At 36.8% G+C, this 19,322-nt stretch overlaps 1 protein-coding gene across 5 annotated transcripts in view; it reads left to right on the top strand.

Moving 5' to 3' along the window:
* Vamp7 (vesicle associated membrane protein 7) overlaps positions 1–17,008 on the top strand; it is a 31,976-nt gene extending 14,968 nt beyond the window's left edge. For all 5 annotated transcript variants that reach the window (XM_048336019.1, XM_048336020.1, XM_048336018.1 and 2 more), the window contains 4 exons: positions 3,376–3,466; positions 11,042–11,109; positions 13,172–13,264; positions 16,749–17,008. In XM_048336019.1, coding sequence (XP_048191976.1) covers positions 3,376–3,466; positions 11,042–11,109; positions 13,172–13,264; positions 16,749–16,817 — 321 coding nt within the window. In that variant the 3' untranslated portion in view covers positions 16,818–17,008. The remainder of the gene's footprint in view (positions 1–3,375; positions 3,467–11,041; positions 11,110–13,171; positions 13,265–16,748) is intronic.
* Positions 17,009–19,322: the final 2,314 nt, after the last annotated feature.

The raw sequence follows: 19,322 nt of genomic DNA, 5'->3' as shown, positions 1-19,322 counted from the left end.
CTTACTAAAAAGTAAAGGGGCCATTTTATGATAGGAAGATCTTAATTGGTGGCATTTTTCTTAATAATTATCAAAATATCTCAGAGTTAGGAAGAATATGAAGATCATCTAATCCACCTACCCATCTAATGCTTAAGTCCACTGACCATGCCAACTGTCTTTTTAACATATAAACTTTCTACCAGTTCATGAGGCAAGTTTAATGTTTTGAGCAGTTCAAAATAACCATTTGGGAAACTGTTCACCTACATAAATCCCTAATTGTCAATTCAGTGACATTTTACATACCTCTGTAACTATGTGTGTACCTCCCTTTAAATAGCCATTTAATTAAGACATAAAGAATTTCTACTGCTCTGGATTTTCCATCATTTCCTTTTCTAGTCAGTCAGTTGCCTCCTATCCCTGTAAATTAGTTTTGTCTTTTGTACAGTTTCCGAGAAATGGAATCATACAATATGTATCTTTTTTATGTCTCGCTTGTTTTGCTCATTGTGAAAGTTTTTATATTCACTCATGTTGTATAAATCAGCAGTTTGTTTCCTTTTTAATAATTAGTATTGTATGTATATACGACAAGTCATTTATCCATTTACCTGTTTCTAGATATTTGGATTGTTTTATATATATATATATATATATATGGGGTGCTGAGGAATCAAACCCAGGGCTTCATGTGTATGCGGTGAGCACTTTACTACTAGGCCATATTCCCAGCCCCCACCTCATCCATTCTTTTTTTTTTTTTTTTTGCCAGTCCTGGGCCTTGGACTCAGTGCCTGAGCACTGTCCCTGGCTTCTTCCCGCTCAAGGCTAGCACTCTGCCACCTGAGCCACAGCGCCCCTTCTGGCCGTTTTCCATATATGTGGTGCTGGGGAATCGAACCGAGAGGTTCATGTGTAGGAGGCAAGCACTCTTGCTACTAGGCCATATTCCCAGCCCCTGGATTGTTTTTAGTTTGCAACCTGTTTCTAGATATTTAGATTGTTTTCAGTTTTCAACTCTCATGAGTAAAACTGCTGATTCTCTACATATAAACGTTTGCATATTTTTTCCCTTTGGTAAATGCCTGAGAATAGAGTTGTTGGTTCATATGATAAGTATTGTGTAATATCTTAAAATTTGTCACACTTTTTCCCAAGTGATTGCATCATTTCACATTTTTACATGCAGGCCCAGTGTTTCTGCATCATTGCCAACACTTGTGTCTGCCTTTAATTTTTGGTATTTTGATAGGTGTATAGTGGTATCTCATGTATTTTGAGTTAACATTTTCATGATAACTAATGATGCTAAGCATCTTTGAAACGGTTACCTTTTATTCTTGAGGCTCTCTAAGTATGAAGACATAACCTAGAACTATGATAGTATTGTGAATGTGGGTAAAAGAACATTTTTAATTAGAATTTTTTTTTTTTTTTTGGCCAGTCCTGGGCCTTGGACTCAGGGCCTGAGCACTGTCCCTGGCTTCTTTTTGCTCAAGGCTAGCACTCTGCCACCTGAGCCACAGTGCCACTTCTGACCATTTTCTGTATATGTGGTGCTGGGGAATCGAACTGAGAGCTTCATGTGTAGGAGGCAAGCACTCTTGCCACTAGGCCATATTCCCAGCCCCAGAATTTTTTTACTTATCGTATGTAAGTGTTCTTTTTAATATTTTTAAAGTGTATATGCATGCATGCATGTGCTTCATTCCTCTGGAAATGAAGTCCTTTTAACCTCCTATTTATACCTAGCTTATAAACCCTTATTATTCAAGCAGTAGTTTGTTTCATACTCTTTACTAGGAAATGTTTACGTATTTGATGCTATATAAAACATTATGCCCATCAGTAGATGAATGGATCAGGAAAATGTGGTACATATACACAATGGAATTTTATGCCTCTATCAGAAAGAATGACATTGCCCCATTCGTAAGGAAATGGAAGGACTTGGAAAAAATTATACTAAATGAAGTGAGCCAGACCCAAAGAAGCATGGACTCTATGGTCTGCCTCATAGGGAATAATTAGCACAGGTTTAGGCTAGTCACAGCAGAGGATCATAAGAGCCTAATAGCTATTCCCTTATGAATGCATAAGATGATGCTAAGTGAAATGAACTCCATGTTATGGAAGCGACTGTTATATCACTGTTGTAATTACTTTCTACAAGCCATGTGAAACCATAGCTTCTATTGTTGATGATCCTCTTGTATACCCTTCCTGTGGTTGTACCCGCACTATCACTGTATCTCATCTGAGTACCCTGGATACTGTATATACTGGTATTAGAACTAGGGAAGTGAAAGGGCATATCAAAATCGAGAGACAAAGGATAAAAAGACAAACAACTCCAAAAGCAGTACTTGCAAAACCATTTGGTGTAAACCAACTGAACAACTCCTGGAGAGAGAGGGAGATGGGGGAGAGGGGAGGGGGGTATGAGAGAGGAGGTAACAGACAGTACAAGAAATGTACCCAAGGCCTAACGTATGAAACCGTAACCTCTCTGTACATCACTTTGACAATAAATAAGAAAAAAAAACATGGCAAATGTAAAAAAAAGAACCCACTATCAACTAAAGTATACTGGTGCACAGTCAAAAATAAATGGACAGCTATCAGAAAACCTTTGAAAGTAGCCAGTTTTTCATTAGCTCTCATTATGTTTGGCCCTTTGAGCAAATCAGTGCCTGTTTCCTCATCTGTAAGTAGAAATACTAAAGGCATTTTCATCATTGTTTTGAGGTAAATGGAGTAATATCCCATTTGAAGCACTTAGCATAGTGAAGTGACTGGGACATTGTATATTATACACTCCACTGTTGTTAGCTATGGATAATAACTTCAGCATCTATGTTGTCATTGGTGACCTAGATTCTAGATCCTGTGAAAAGCTAATGAAAATAGGAAGCATGCTCTGATGTCAGCAGATAAAAGAAAAAATACTAAGAATCAGAGCATGCCTTTGCCTCATTATACCCAAAAAGTAGGGAATAAATTTGTGTGCATTTTTTCTCCATCCTTCCTGCCCCAACTACAGTCTTCTTTGTATTCCTTTCTTTATTGTCTAAGCACAGATTATATACCTTTCTCTCTTGTCCCAAGAATCTCAGATGTATATTTGATATATTATAGTACTTTCACTTAAATTTAATCAAAGTAAGATGATACTTTATACTGTAATACTTAGTTTTTCATATGGAAGCATTTTTTGTGCTGCCAGTATTTCCTCCTAGGTCTGATGAACATCTTTTCAGTGAAGTGACATGTATCTTTTATATAATAGAGATAATTTTCTATTTTTAATATAAATGATCATTTCTCTTATTTTTGTTTTCTATTGTAAATAATGTTTAGGTATCATAAGCTAAAACTCTTTTTTTGTAGAAGCATCACTCTGAGAATAAGGGAGTAGACAGAGTGATGGAGACTCAAGCTCAAGTGGATGAACTGAAAGGAATCATGGTCAGAAACATAGGTATGTTTCACTGTCATTGTTTCACTCATGTGGACATTAACAACAGATTACTATTATATAGTCAAATTATAATAGAGATGCAGACACAACAATTACTTATTCTCACTATTAGAAGTTAATATCAGGGCTGGGAATATGGCCTAGTGGCAAGAGTGCTCGCCTTGTATACATGAAGCCTAGGGTTTGATTCCCCAGCACCACATATATAGAAAATGGCCGGAAGTGACGCTGTGGCTCAAGTGGCAGAGTGCTAGCCTTGAGCAAAAAGAAGCCAGCGACAGTGCTCAGCCCTGGGTCCAAGGCCCAGGACAAAAAAAAAAAGAAAAGAAGTTAATATCAGTGGAAATATTGATGTTACTTATCTGTGCTATTGTCTGCTTCTATGAATGGTTTATTCTTAATACTTTCAGCTGTTCTTTAAGATTGGTTAATGAATATGACAATTTTTTTTGCTAGGCCATATTTCCAGCCCAATATGACAATTTTTAAAACGTTAAAATATTATAAAAATGGAGCAAATTTGAATAATTTTGTTGGTTTGGTCTGGAGATTTCCAGATAACTGAAAATTCAGATTCTTTTTTTTTTTTTTTTTGGCCAGTCCTGGGGCTTAGACTCAGGGCCTGAGCACTGTCCCTGGCTTCTTTTTGCTCAAGGCTAGCACTCTGCCACTTGAGCCACAGCGCCACTTCTGGCCATTTTCTGTATATGTGGTGCTGGGGAATCGAACCCAGGGCCTCATGTATATGAGGCAGGCACTCTTGCCACTAGGCCATATCCCCAGCCCAAAAATTCAGATTCTTAAACTCTATTTGAACTTCCTATAATACTGTTTGGAAAAATAATATTTGGCTATTGATAAAGAAAAAGAGATTTTAAAAAACTGTTGTATTTTTCAGAGGAATAAACTATGTTATAATTTCCATCTAATGGCCTGTGCTGATTTTGTTAGGAATCTGCTTTGCACATTAATAAGCCAGAGAGCCAGTCACCAGTGGCTCACACATGTAATCCTAACTGCTCAGGAGACTGAGATCTGAGTATTACAATTCAAAACCATGCTGGACAGGAAAGTTCATGAGACTCTTATCTCTAATTAATCATCAGAAAACCGGAAATGGCACTGTGGCTCAAAATGGTAGAGTGATAGCCTTCAGCACAAAAGCTCTGACAGCATGCCAACCCTGAGTTCAGGCCCCACAACCAACAACAACAAAAATAACAACCCCTAAACCAGAGAGGTACAAGTCTTATTTTTAATTGATTTATTCCGTAGAATTTAAATTTAGGATGATATTGGTATGTGGTTTCAAGGCTCAGTTTCAAAGTATATTGTTTTCAAAGCTCAAGTTCTCACAGTGTGTTTGGTCTCTGGACTAGTAGAATCAGCATCATTTGACAATTTGTTAAAAATACCAATTGGAGGTGGATGCTGATGGCTTATGCCTATAATCATAGCTATTCAAAAGGCTGTGGTCTGATGATCATGGTTGGAAGCTAGCTTAGGCAAGAAAGCCTGTAAGACTATTTCCAATTAACTGCCCCAAAAGCCAGAAGTTGAACTGTGGCTCAAATGGCAGAGTGCTAGCCTTGAACAAAATAAAAAGCTCAGGGCGGGCTGGGGATATAGCCTAGTGGCAAGAGTGCCTGCCTCGGATACACGAGGCCCTAGGTTCGATTCCCCAGCACCACATATACAGAAAAAAACGGCCAGAAGCGGCGCTGTGGCTCAAAAGGCAGAGTGCTAGCCTTGAGCGGGAAGAAGCCAGGGACAGTGCTCAGGCCCTGAGTCCAAGGCCCAGGACTGGCCAAAAAAAAAAAAAAAAAAAAAAGCTCAGGGACAGTGCCCAGACCTTGAGTTGAAGCCCCTGAACCTACACAAAAATAATGCGTAGTAGGAGCCCAATCCATACCTGCTAAATCAGACTCTATGGGAGTGGGCTCCAGTGTTGTGTTTTCACAAGTCCTCCAGAGGATTCCGATGCATTTTCAAGTTTAAGAACACATTTTATATATGTCTTCTGAGGGTAATATTTTTTTTTACAAAATTGAGTTGTTGTATAAGGTAAGTGACATTGTTAAATATCATAAATACCAATTTATTATCTTGGATTTGCTAGTTGAATTACTTTTACATTTATTCTTAGAATAATTACAGATTATAAAAAAGGCATTTAAAAATTTCTGTTCCTGATCTCATTGTTCTAAAGATTCACTTCTATTACTTAAGTTTTTATCTTTATGTACACATGTATACTTATAGTCATATGTATAGTGTTTTCTGTTAGCAATATAATAAAGTGATTAAGATTTAAAGTCATATATATGCCTGAATTCAAGTCTCAGTTTTACTTTCTATATATTGTTAGTCTTTTAGAAATCGTCTAACCTCTCTGAACTTTAAAATCTGATCTGGGAATATGGCCTAGTGGCAAGAGTGCTTGCCTCATATACATGAAGCCCTGGATTTGATTCTCCAGCACCACATATATAGAAAATGGCCAGAAGTGGCGCTGTGGCTCAAGTGGCAGAGTGCTAGTCTTGAGCAAAAAGAAGCCAGGGACAGTGCTCAAGCCCTGAGTCCAAGCCCCAGGACTGGCAAAAAAAAAAAAAAAAAATCTGATCTTTAAAATTTCTGATCTGTAAAATCAATATGGTAATATTACCAACAATTAACAGGATAAAAGAGGGTCTATCTATCTATCTATCTATATATATATATATAGAGAGAGAGAGAGGGAGAGAGAGAGAGAGTATATATACTACCTCACTTTGGTAATACAGTATTTCATTGAGTTAATGTATCACGGGTTACTTGACTATGTCCTTGTCTTTGGACACATCTAAGTTCTATAGGGCCATTTTACTCATAGAACTGTTTTGTTACTAAATAAGGACCTAGCGGAAGAATGTAAATTAATGCCGTGTTTCCTTCATTGAGAATCTCTTGCTCTGGAAGTAATGTTAGTTACACTGAGTAGTGTGCTTAGAGACTTAGTCCAAACCATTTAACTACTAAGCAGTACTGATTTAGAGATTTGTATTACCCTAACAACACTACAGTTACTTTTTTTGTGCCAATTTATTTACCTTATTTTTTAGATTAATTCCCATGAATGGAATTAATAACTAAAGTGCAGAAGCATTTTGTTAATCTTTATATGCATATCTCTTGCCTAATGAAAGTACTTATTTAGTGCTGGGAGGCTTGAACTCAAGGCCTTGGTCACGGTCCTTGAGGTTCTTTGCTCAAGGCTATTGCTCTAACACTTGAGCCATAGTTCCTTTTCCAGCTTTTTTGGTGCTTAATTGGAGATGGCTTCAAGCTGTGATTTTCTGATCTTCAGCCTCCTGAGTAGCTAGGATTAGACATGAGCCACCATTACCCAGTGTAAATTGATTTATTTTGATTTTAGTTTTAAATGTATGTCTGATGAAGCGTAGAGGGTCTGTTGGGAGAACTACTAATATTTTTTCTTACCAAAGATACTTTGCGTTAAAGTGGAAGCAACTAATGCTATATTGTTGTGGATACATAAAGTTTCAGGGAGATCAGACTTTCATTACACAGATAGAAATTCTGTACACTGTGGTAGTCACTCTTCATATTCTCTCAATCCCTAGATTTAAACAGTCTCCATTTTGTCTTTACTAATTCTTTTACAGAATTTTGGGCATTTCACATAAATGGAATCATATAATATGTGACTCTGTCTATTAGCCCCTTTCTCTTAGCATAATGATATTGAGGTTCATTCATGTGGTTCCATATATCAGTATTTCATTCCTTTTCATAACTGAATAATATCCCATATGTCAGTACATTGTCACTATTTCTTTTTATTTTTTTATAGTACTGATGTGTTTTAAACTCAGGGCTTTGTGCTTGCTAGGCAAATGCTCTATCACCTGAAGCATGTCCTGGCCCTTTTGACTTTAGTTGTTTTTCAGCTAAGATCTCACTTTTTCCCAGGGCCAGCATTAGACTGTGATCACCTTCCTTATCCTTCCCACATAGCTGGGATTGCCAGGAGTAAATGCTGAAATGGCTTCCCACTCCTTTTTTTTTCTTTTTATGGCTGCCCTTGAATTGCCATCCTCCCTAACGTTGCCTCCTAAGTATTTGAGATTACAGGTTTAAGCTCCTCTGCCCAGACACTATTTTAATTTCTTCATTTTTATCCCTCATCTCTCTAGCTCCTGTTTTGGTATATCTATTATTCATATGTTTGCACACTTGTGTTCCACATTTCTGTGATGCTGTTATTTTTATTCATTTTTTGGATATCTCATTCAGCCTAAATATTTTCAGAGTAATACTGGAATTGACCTATCTTCAAGTTTGCTGATATTTTGTCATTCACCTCCTCCAGTCTACTTCTGATTTTGTCTAGCTAATTTTTTATTTTGATTATTGTGCTCAATTTCTATTTGGTTTATTTAAACATACTTTAAAATCTTTATCGAGCTCTTTGTGATACATTATGTTTTCCTTTCCTTTATATTTGCCAGTACTGGGGCTTGAATTTAGGGCCTGGATACTGTCCCTTAGCTTTTTTCCCCCAAAGCTGGTGCTCTACCACTTGAGCTACACCTCTACTTCCGGCATTTTTTGGGTAGTTAATTGGAAATAAGAGTCTCATGGACTTTGATGCTTGGATTGGCTTTGAACTGTGATGCTCAGATCCCAGCCTCCTGAATAGCTAGGATTACAGGTAAAAGCCATCCACGCCTGGCAACTTTGACGTTTTTGCTGAATTACCTCAAAGTCATTTTGTTTTCATTTTTGAAAGTTTTAGCATGGATTTAGTTGAGTATATCAAGGTTAAAAATGTAGAGAGGGTGGGGCTGGGAATATGGCCTAGTGGCAAGATTGCTGGCCTCGTATACATGAGGCCCTGGGTTCGATTCCTCAGCACCACATATACAGAAAATGGCCAGGAGTGGCGCTGTGGCTCAAGTGGCAGAGTGCTAGCCTTGAGCAAAAAGAAGCCAGGGACAGTGCTCAGGCCCTGAGTACAAGCCCCAGGACTGGCCAAAAAAAAAAAAAAAAAATGTAGAGAGGAATAGAAAAAGAGAGAAACATTTCCTGCTCCCCTTGCTAGAAATGGAAATTAAAGACTCCAAATGGCAGTTTCTACCTGTGGTTTTTATACTTTTTGAGCTGAGTGAATATATATCATGTCACCTAGCAACTCTTAATCCTTAGACAGTGGTTTGGGGAGTGTAAGATGGATGAATCCTACCCAAAATCCTTCAAGACTTCCTTTTGCAAGATGTATATTTTATTCTTTCTGTCTTTATCCATTTATGAAGAATTCCCAGGTGTTTTTTTAACCATTTCAGATAATAAAACAAGTTTAGATAGCCTGTTTAGATAGACCTATTTTAGGTAGCTCCTCTCATATCTTCTGATCTTGTAACTAACACTAAAAAGGAAGTGTGAGTAGGCCTGAGCTTGTCTGCTTTCTTAGTTTACTTCCTGGTTTTAACTTCTAAGTCTGGCCCTTTGGAATTTTGTTGAAAGTAATATAATTTCCCTGTCTTCTTATTTGTCTGTCTTCATTTCTCTTAAACATTGAAGCCATTTTCTAGTCCCTGTTCTTTTTCCTATATATGGTTCAGACTCTCCTGTTTATTTTCATATCTCATAAATCTGTTGAAATTGGACATTTTAGATAATATATTGTCATTCTGAGTATTGGTACCCTTTAAGACTTGTTGTTTGCTGGTTTATTGACTAGGTTTGTTTTTTTACATTAGAATCTATTCTTTACATAGTGTGCATACTCTAATGTCACTCCTCAGAGAAAAAAGCCCTTGGGGCCTGTCAACCTGAACAAGACTCCTTAGATCTCTCTCAATTTCTCTGTTAAGCATCTGGCTGCTCTGCTACTGTCCCTTACTCACCTGCTAATTTCCACTCATTGTAATGCAGTCTAATTAGATTCTGGTTCTATTATAGGGGAAGTCTTAGAGGCATGCTCTGAGCTCTGAATGCAGAATGTTTTTTAAATGGAAAATATTTCTTTAAATTATCGTTAAGTAGTTTGTACAAAGGGGTTTTAGTGTTCAGCATGTCAGTTTATGAGTACAACGCATCTTGGTCATTGTCAACCTTTCTGTTGTTCTCCCCCATTTCTCCCAACCCCACTCATCACCTCAAGTTTCCTAGACCCATTTTCTCATACATACATTGAATATTATGACTACAATTTCCCATTCTCCAGAAGGGCTCTTAGCTTTCTTGTTTCCTATTTTTCTCTGTTGTACTTTTAAATGGCCTAAATTTTAGCTTGTTTTTCCCATGAAACTACCAGTTTCATCTTACTTAGCATCCTCTGAAATAGTTTTAGGTAGCATCCTTAGACTTCAACTACCTCATCTTCTGTTTCAAATAAAGTCTGTCCCCTCAGGGGAAGCTGTGTGTTCTTTTTTTTTTTTTTGGCCAGTCCTGGGCCTTGGACTCCGGGCCTGAGCACTGTCCCTGGCTTCCTTTTGCTCAAGGCTAGCACTCCGCCACTTGAGCCACAGCGCCGCTTCTGGCCGTTTTCTGTATATGTGGTGCTGGGGAATCGAACCTAGGGCCTCGTGTATCCGAGGCAGGCACTCTTGCCACTAGGCTATATCCCCAGCCCTAGCTGTGTGTTCTTAAGGCTTGTCTCTTCCCCTTGCAGATATAGCTTGGTCCTATTGCTTTAGAACTATTAGCAGTGACCACATACCACTTTTGGAGTGATACCCTTGTTGGTTAACCAATAGGGAGGGGGCTGTGTAACCTTGTTTTTCTTGGTTTGTTCCTCTCAGCATGGAAACTATGAGAGTAGAAGTTAGGGACATTAGGATTCATTCTTTATTCTATGAGCAGCAGAAGTGTATAGGGATAGAGTGAGATGAGAAATGCTTGTGTCTGTCCCTCCTTGGGAGACAGTGTAACCCTTAACTGGGACCAGGCAGGGGGAAACTGTTTCCCCAGATTGTACTTGTCATGAGCTTCTTGTGCCATTATTTTATGTGTCGAGCTTTCACTCATTTTTTTTGTTCCTTTTTTTTTTTTTTTTTTTTACTACTTTCAGATCATACTCTCAAGGGATTTTCACACTACCACTCTTAGGTCAAGTGTGGTCTACTGTCTGTTTTCCTACATAAAGTTTAATCAGAACACAGCAGTAATCATTCATTTACATAATGTCTAAATGTCTGACAAAGAAGAGTAATTGTAATGTATGACCATATGACCTACGAGGCCTAAACAGAACTCCCAACCTATATTTTACTTGATAAATTGACAAAAATATTTCTTATAAACTTATAAACAAACCATTTATTTTTGCTTATGGTGTGAAGGTACTAGTCCAAGATCACATGATACCCTGAGGCGTGTACCACATGTCCAGAGCATATGGTAGAACCAAAACTGAGATCTGTTGTTACTTAAACATATAAGTACTTTTGTGAGAAGTATGAGGTGACAAGATCACAAACTTTGATTGAAATCAGATGTGGATTAAAAGAAAGATAAAAATCATGTATTTGTCATATAAAATATGATTTTTTTATTTCTGAAATTTTTCAGATCTGGTTGCTCAGCGGGGGGAAAGATTGGAATTATTGATAGACAAAACAGAAAATCTTGTGGATTCAGTAAGTGCACAATATGACAATTTTTCAGGATGCAAAGTAGATAAACACAATTGATGGTTAAAAATAGAAAAAATCCTGAAATTTCATACTCCATTTATTTTTTGTTTTCTTTCTCATGTCTATTATAGTTATTACATGTTATAATATTGTGTTAAAGAAGGCAACAATAAGGCATAGAAAAATAGCCACAGTTAATAGCCATTAAAGAATCTTTGGGTTTGAAAGACTACCCAGTATTCAAAAACAGTTTCCTAAACCTTTGGATTGATGTACAGTTTTTAGATTGATAAATTATCACCTCAGTTACATGTACCAACCAGTCTTTTTGCTGTGAAAAAAGTGTCACAATATGAAACAGATGTATAGGTCAGTTGTGACCCAGGATGAATCCTGAAAACTGAACAGTTCACTTTCTTGTTTGTAGTAATACTTTGGCCTTTCCTTGTATCAAACCAAATCATAGGTTAGGAAAGCCCTTAGTAAGCCTTAAAGGAAACTGTATACCTCTTTGAGTTAGGTATGTTATAGTTACATTTATCATTTAATTTTCTACACAATTACAAATATAAATGCCGAGTAGAGAAACCCATTTTTATAGTGTGAAGTAGGTGGATAAGTATCCATTCCTAATTTATTTGTTCCTTCCAGTCTTTCAGCTATTCTTAATTCCTGAAGATAACTTTATTTAGCTGAAATAGTTTATGCTTGATCAGTACTAGTGTAACTTGTACTTCCCAAATAAAACTTTATTTTGTTGACACTATGACAGTGCATGTTTGCTATGAATGGCAGCAAGATGTATAGTAGTTAGAAAGCACAAACTAGAGTCAGGCTGCTTGGATTTGTTGGTAGTATATAGGAACAAATTTTATTTTTATATATTGGCTTTGTTTGAAAGTGCAAGTTTGGAAAATTCAATTGTTGTAGCTTTCATTAAAGTCTCAGATTGAATATAAGCAGCAGAAGTGGACGTCTTACCTGTTGACTGATGGGGAAAAATTCAATATTCTTAACATCTTTTTTGTGTGTTATGGGGCTTGAGCTGAGGGTCTAGGTACTGTCCTTGAGCTTTTTTTGCTCAAGACTAGAGAGCTGCCACTTGAGCCACAGCTCTACTTTGGCGGGGTTTTTTTCTTTTTTTTTTTTTGGTGTGGTTAATTGGAGACATGAGTCTCACAGCCTTTCCTGCCAGGGCTGGCTTTAAACACAATCCTCAGATTTCAGCTTCCAGTAGCTAGGATTACATATGTGAACCACTGATGCCTGGCTCGGCTCTAGATATTCTATAGGTACCTTTTATCAGGTCAAAGAGTTCCTTTTAGTTTCTTAATTGGGAGTTTTATTGGTTAACTTTATGAATCATTTTTGTCTATCAAGATGATTATGTTATATTATTATTATATTATTATATATTTGTTCATATTTTTAATGTTAAACCAAACTTGCATTTTCTTCAAGGTCATACCATACTGTCTTGTTTATATATACCACTTTATTGAATTTGCTGATTTCTGTTCAGGAATTTTTCATCTATGTTCTTTTTTATGTAAATAATACTGTATTTTTAGAAAAGTTTTAGATTTGTGGAAAAACTAAAGAGAAAGTAAAGGAGTACAAATATATTCCTTCCTTCCTCCATGACACTTTGTTTCTCTGTTATTAACTCATATATTATCAAGGTATGTTTGTTACAGTTAATGAACTGGGCAGAATAAGCTAATGAGCTTGCAGCCAAATAGCTTAGAAGGAGCTTTTCTTATTGAAACCATAAAGAGGAAAATACTTTTCACTAAAGAATCACTTCTGGTACTCAACATCATGTTCATTGCGATGGTAAAAAAGGAAAGGAAGTGAAGTATATTTAGTGGGCTTACACAGCTTATGATAGATCTGGTAGAACCTTGTTATTTCAAACTGGCAATTATGAGTGGCTACTTCTAAAGAGAGGTAAGGGACATTGAGATATCAGCAGAATTAATAAAAGTAAAATTTCTACAAGGTGTTAATGCAGGTCATTTATTAAATCAGTGTCAAGAGCTGAACAATTTATGATTGCTTCTAGTCTGTTACCTTCAAAACTACCAGCAGAAATCTTGCCAGAGCCATGTGTATGAAGAATATCAAGCTCACTATCATCATCATCATCGTATCAATTGTAAGTATCCTTTTTGCCATGGTCTTTATGCTCCTGAGCTTAGCTTTTCTTTGTGTTTTAATCTGTGAATTTAGATTTAGATTTATGCAGCTGTATTTTTAAGTTTAAATCATATTTGTTGGTTACTATGTATGTGCCAAGGACTGCTCTCATGCATTGTCAATCATTGCTAAAAGATTTCACCTAACAGTGTATTTCAGCTTGTGAGATTTTTCTATTACAGCCATGACAAACTGTCTTTATATCAACTTAGTAAACCTTATATTTGTAACGTAATACGTACACTAACAGAATCCCTAACATTAATCAAAACCAAAACCCTAAGGAAGATCCTAACACATATTCTAACCCTAACACATACCTCAACACATATTCTAACATGTACCCTAAGCGTAAAACATACCCTAATATGTATCTTAACCACTAACACATTCTCTAAACCATACAAGGTAACATTACATGCACCCCAACATGTACCCCAAACCAAGTTTGGTGGGGGAAGGAAGGGATATATTTGAACTCCTTTACTATACATGTACATGTGTAACCTAACACATATGCTAACACTTGCCCTACCCCTAACATGTAGCTTAACTTCAACATGTATCCTAACATGTTCCTTAACATATACCTGTCATATAGCCTAACTCTGGCTCATACTCTAACATGTACCCTAGCTCTAACCCATACCCTAACATGTACCCTAACTCTAACATTTACCTTATCATGTACCTTAAAATGTACCCTGGGTAGTGTATATATGTTTGTCTGAATCAGGGAAAGGGAAGGGGAACGTCAAAATGGTGAGACAAAGGGTAAAAGGCAAACCAATGTAACAGTAATACATATAAAACAATCTGTTGTAAACCAACTAGACAACTGGGGGCGGGGGAGGATAGGGGAGGAGGGAGGTTGGGAGAAAAATGAGGGAGGAGGTAACAAGTTTGACAAGAAATGTACTCACCACCTTACATATGTAACTGTAACCCCCTATACATCACCTTGACAATAGAATTTTTTTAATGTACTCTAAACCTAAAATGTACTTTAAACATTAACACGTCCTAACAAATACCCTAACATGTACTCTAAACCACCCTTACATCCATCCTAACATGTATCCTAACATATTCTAATGTGTACCCTAACCCTAACAGGTACCTGAATCTTAGCATACCGTAACACATACCTAACATATACTCTAATGTATATCATACCCACTAATATGTACAGTATCAAGTATCCTAACACGTACTCTAAACCATATAGGCACCCTTACATGCACCCTAACATGTACCCCAAACAACGTCAATACAACCATAATGTGTACCTCAAACCCAAACCCCCAAACTCAAACATTATGTTGACATGTTCCCTAACATTTACCCCATCATACACTCTTAACTCTGACCTTATGCCTTACCCTAAACCATCTGCTAACCCAAATCCATACATACCTGTGTACCTAACAATTTCTGCAATCTTAAGTCACTACCCAAACCTAACACTTTCATAACCCCTTCCCTAACAAACTCCCTAACTTGTGGAATATGTATATGTAAATTTATGCATGTGTGAATATTATATGGGTAACTCAGGTTTTTCATTAATAACCAGAGTTTTCTAGAATTACCTCCTCAAAGTTAAATGCTTTTGCTTACTTCCAGGGGATGGGGCATGTAATGCCTAAATGCATTTTTTCCTTAATGTGTAAATAATGAAACAAGTCAGTTAAATATTACAAAATTTTTCTGGGCTGGAGGTGGGCCTCAGTGTTAGAACACTTATCTTGAATGTGCAAAGCCTTGGGTTTGTTAACATAGAAAACAAACCAAAACATCAAAAAGTTATAAAGGAAAATAAAATAACTTATTTAATTCAGTGACTCTATTGTATAAAATGTTTACATCTATTTTTCAGAATAAAATAATGTAAGCAAGTAGATAATACTTTTAAGTGTCATAATTTAAAATTCAATACTAACTCAGGTGCCAGAAGTTCATGCCTGCAATCTTAGCTTCGTAGGAGGCTGAAATCAGAGGATTGTTATTTGATGCCATACCAGTCAGAAAACTCTGAGACTCCATCTCCAATTAACCTGCAAAATGATGTGTACCAGCTGTGAGCAAGCAAGCTGAGCAAGAGTGTTGGCCTTGAGCTCAAGGCATGGTACTAGCACAAAAATTAATAAAATAAAGTTATAGTGCTGTACTTGAAAAAACACACGAACATAGCTGTAATAGAATCAGTAGTTTGACAGTGTTCCATCATCAGCTTTTCCTTGATTTGGTAATCATAACTCGTGTCATTATCTATTTGTTTATAGCAACATTCTTTTTTTTTTTTTTTTTTTCGGCCAGTCCTGGGCCTTGTACTCAGGGCCTGAGCACTGTCCCTGGCTTCTTCCCGCTCAAGGCTAGCACTCTGCCACTTGAGCCACAGCGCCACTTCTGGCTGTTTTCTGTATATGTGGTGCTGGGGAATCGAACCCAGGGCCTCATGTATACGAGGCAAGCTCTCTTGCCACTAGGCCATATCCCCAGCCCCGTATAGCAACATTCTTATAATTAGATTATGTAGATAAAGCATCTCCCCATGCTTTTTATTATTTTTTATCTTAATTTTTGAAAATCAAATTTAAGCATAAAATCTTAAAAATACAGTTTATAATAAAAGCACACTTCAAGGAAATTGTAGTTATTTGGGATTTTTGTTGTTGTTATTGGCCATAGGGCTACTCAGAGCCTAGGCCACTGTCCCTGAGGTTATTTTGCTCAAGGCTAGTGCTCTACTATATTGAGCCACAGTACCACTTTAAATTTTCTAGTGGTTAATTGGAGGTTACAGTCTCATGGACATTCCCACCTGGGCTGACTTGGAACTGAGATCCTCAGATCTCAGCATCCTAAGCAGCTAAGATTACAAGTGTGAACTACCAGCACCCAGCTATTTGGGATTTTTATCACATATTTATTTTGCATCAATAGGGTGTTCATATAGCCTTGACACTGCCTATGAGTGAAGATCAATAACCCTACTGCTGTCTCAGAGAAAAATAGTGGAACTTCGGTGGAGGAGAGATTAGAAAGGATAATTTCAATGCTACTGTTGTCTTTGGCAATGTTGTTTTGTTGCAAGTACACAACTACTACTGTAATGGAATCAGCAGTCGGTCCTTCCTTCCTGCCTGCCTGCCTGCCTGCCTGCCTGCCTTGCCAGTCTGGGGCTTTTTGTATTGAAAGCTAGCACTCTATCACTTGAGCCACCGCTTCGTTTCTGGATTTTTGATGGTTAATTGTGGATAATAGTCTCACAGATTTTCCTTCCCATATTGGCTTTGTACTGTGATCCTTAGATCTCAGCTTCCTGAGTAGCTAGGGTTACAGGTGTGGGCCACCTGTGCCCAGCTTAGCAGTATATATTTATATATTTTGAAACATATGATAGATTCAAGAACATAAAATTGCCTTTCTCCTTTTTCCAGGTCTTCATCTATATCATTGTGTCACCTCTCTGTGGTGGATTTACATGGCCATACTGTGTGAAGAAGTAAAGAAGTTGTTAACCAAGGATAAGAAGGAAAAAATAGCTAAAAGTAATTCATGTAACTCAGGCTTTGCAGTACTTACAAAAAGTGTCTGCCAGTTGCTTCAACCCTCTTTTCATTTTTTAAAATAATGTTTGTCCTAACAGTTTATTCCAGTGCACTTCAGATCGAACCATTGATTACATCTTTAAAAAGGCTTTTGTTTGTTAACTAGTGTCGTCTACTTATAAAATTAATCTTAGTTTTAATTGCACAAAGTTGTTGCCAAGGTGAAAACCACCACTCATACAACTTGCCTAATGAAGTTATGATTTTATATGTGCACACAGAAGTATTTGGGAGAATATTACTAGCAATTTATCTTCACATCTTTTGTTACGGAAGAGTTTTGGGTGCTTCAAAATAATAGAAATGGAATAGTTCTTATTTTGGGAATATTGTGCTTAGTTTGTTGGTGCTGCTTATTTACAGTAGGAGCCCAGAAAGGTAAAGTACTAAACATTATTTGAATAACATGTGGATCATTTTGCTAGCCTGTTAAAAACACACACAATTATCCTTTTCCTCCTAGCATTTACTTTTGGGAATAAAATTTAGTGAAAGAACAGTGAGTAGTTTGATATCTTCTGTTTCTTCATTGTAGTTGATTTGAGAAGATGGCTATTTTAATATTTCTAAAAGTTGTGGGTTCTTTTCAATATTCCTTTTTCTTCTAGGAATATTTAGGGCAGATGTATTGTTAGTAGAATGGGTAATGGAGGGTTGGGTAGCAAATGACTGACTTGCCAAAGAAGAGCAGAATCACAGTGAATGAACTAGCATTTTAGCTGTACAAGAGAGGTAGTATGGAAATGTGCTTTTCTTCCATCCTGAGAAAAGCTCAAAAATCAGTACTGCTAAAAGTCAGCTCCGGAGTTTGGGTTTGACTTTATGATTTAAGAAATTCTTTTTTCTGCCTAATTTTGAGGGATTCTTTTGTGAAACTTGAAAGTTGAAAGTATGATGTATAGAAACAAGACAAAGTAGTTTACCATATATTTTACTACAGTGTAAGAAAACTATACTATAATGATACCATTTCATCTACTTTAATATCTGTTAGCTAGTACTTGGTGTGTATCTGGAAGGAAGACATTTGTTGCCCTAGATCTAATTGCATTTGTTTATTAATAAGTTCCATTAAAAATAAGTTATGTTACTCTTTACCCAATGAAAGAACAAATTAGTCTGTGGAAACTAGCCACCTGTTAGCATAGTCATGTGCCTTCAATTTGTATGTATGTCCTATAATTAGACTCATAGTACCTGTTCTTCCATCTAAAACATTGAATTCATGCTACCTGATTCATTTATGTGACATGTACCATAGCCCCACAGGAACTTACTCATAACCCAAATGTTTCTCTATTCTTCTTTATCAAAACCAATCATTTGCATTCCTAAATAATAATTTCCAAATGTTTTTAGTCCAAAGAAAAAGGCTTAAAGCTTACTTTCCTTTCTTATACCCCACCTGAGTAAAATTGAATGTGCATGTTTTAGTGATTAGTTACCCAAGTGCCCCTTTATCTATTTATGTATTAGAATGCTTTTTAAAGCATGCATCTTAGTGTAAATAATGAACTAACTGAAGACATTAATAAAATTTAAGAGTAACAGAGTGAGTACTTTGCTTTAGAAATTCTTACTGAAGTCTGATCTCATTTGCCGACATTTAACCATAGAATATAGAACAAACATTTTATTTTTTGCCGAAGGTATATTAAGAAGTTTTTCTTTCAGTAAAGATCTATGGTATAGTATCAGCTTGTTCAAAACCAAAAGATACAGAAAAAGAATGAAGAAGTGTATAGGTCATGATGAAACAAGGTAAAGATCAAAGAATGATCACATAGCCTGTATAACTATCATCTTTAAACCATTAGTTATGGAGGAATAAAATGTGGGAAAACCTCCAAAGATGAGATTCCATGTAATAGATTTAAAAATAAATCTATATTAATTGAATTGCTTGGTGAGGAGGAGAGACTGGGGGGCATAGCTCAGTAGTAGAGCACTTGCCTAGTGTATACAAGGGTTTGGGTTCAATATGCACCACCACCAAAAATAAAATTTTCTAGTTTTGAAAGAGCTTGCTCAAAGGAAGATGCAAGGTGGAAAAGAAAAATTTCACTATAGCAAACAGGATTGACTAAATAGAAAAAAGAAAAATGGGTAAATATCTATTTGTTTTCTTTCTGTTTATGTGGAACTGAGGAATTGAACCAAGGGCCTCATGCATGCTAGGCAAGCACTCTACCACTAAGCCACATTCCCAGCCCACAAATACCTATTTTTTTTTAAAGCTGACCACAACTGTGATAACCAGTGGGGCAGGAAGTCCTGGCCCTTGCTGATGTCACTGCCTTGTGGATTAGGTCGCAGGAGGGGGCATTAAGGAGCATTCATAGGTCAAACAGTGGGTGGCCTGGGGGTGAGGAGTCAGAGCTGTTGGAGCCATTGGAGCCAGGG

This window comes from Perognathus longimembris, chromosome 28, assembly GCF_023159225.1.
Source record: "Perognathus longimembris pacificus isolate PPM17 chromosome 28, ASM2315922v1, whole genome shotgun sequence".
Taxonomy (NCBI): domain Eukaryota; kingdom Metazoa; phylum Chordata; class Mammalia; order Rodentia; family Heteromyidae; genus Perognathus; species Perognathus longimembris.
This window is presented reverse-complemented; position numbering and strand designations above follow the sequence as displayed.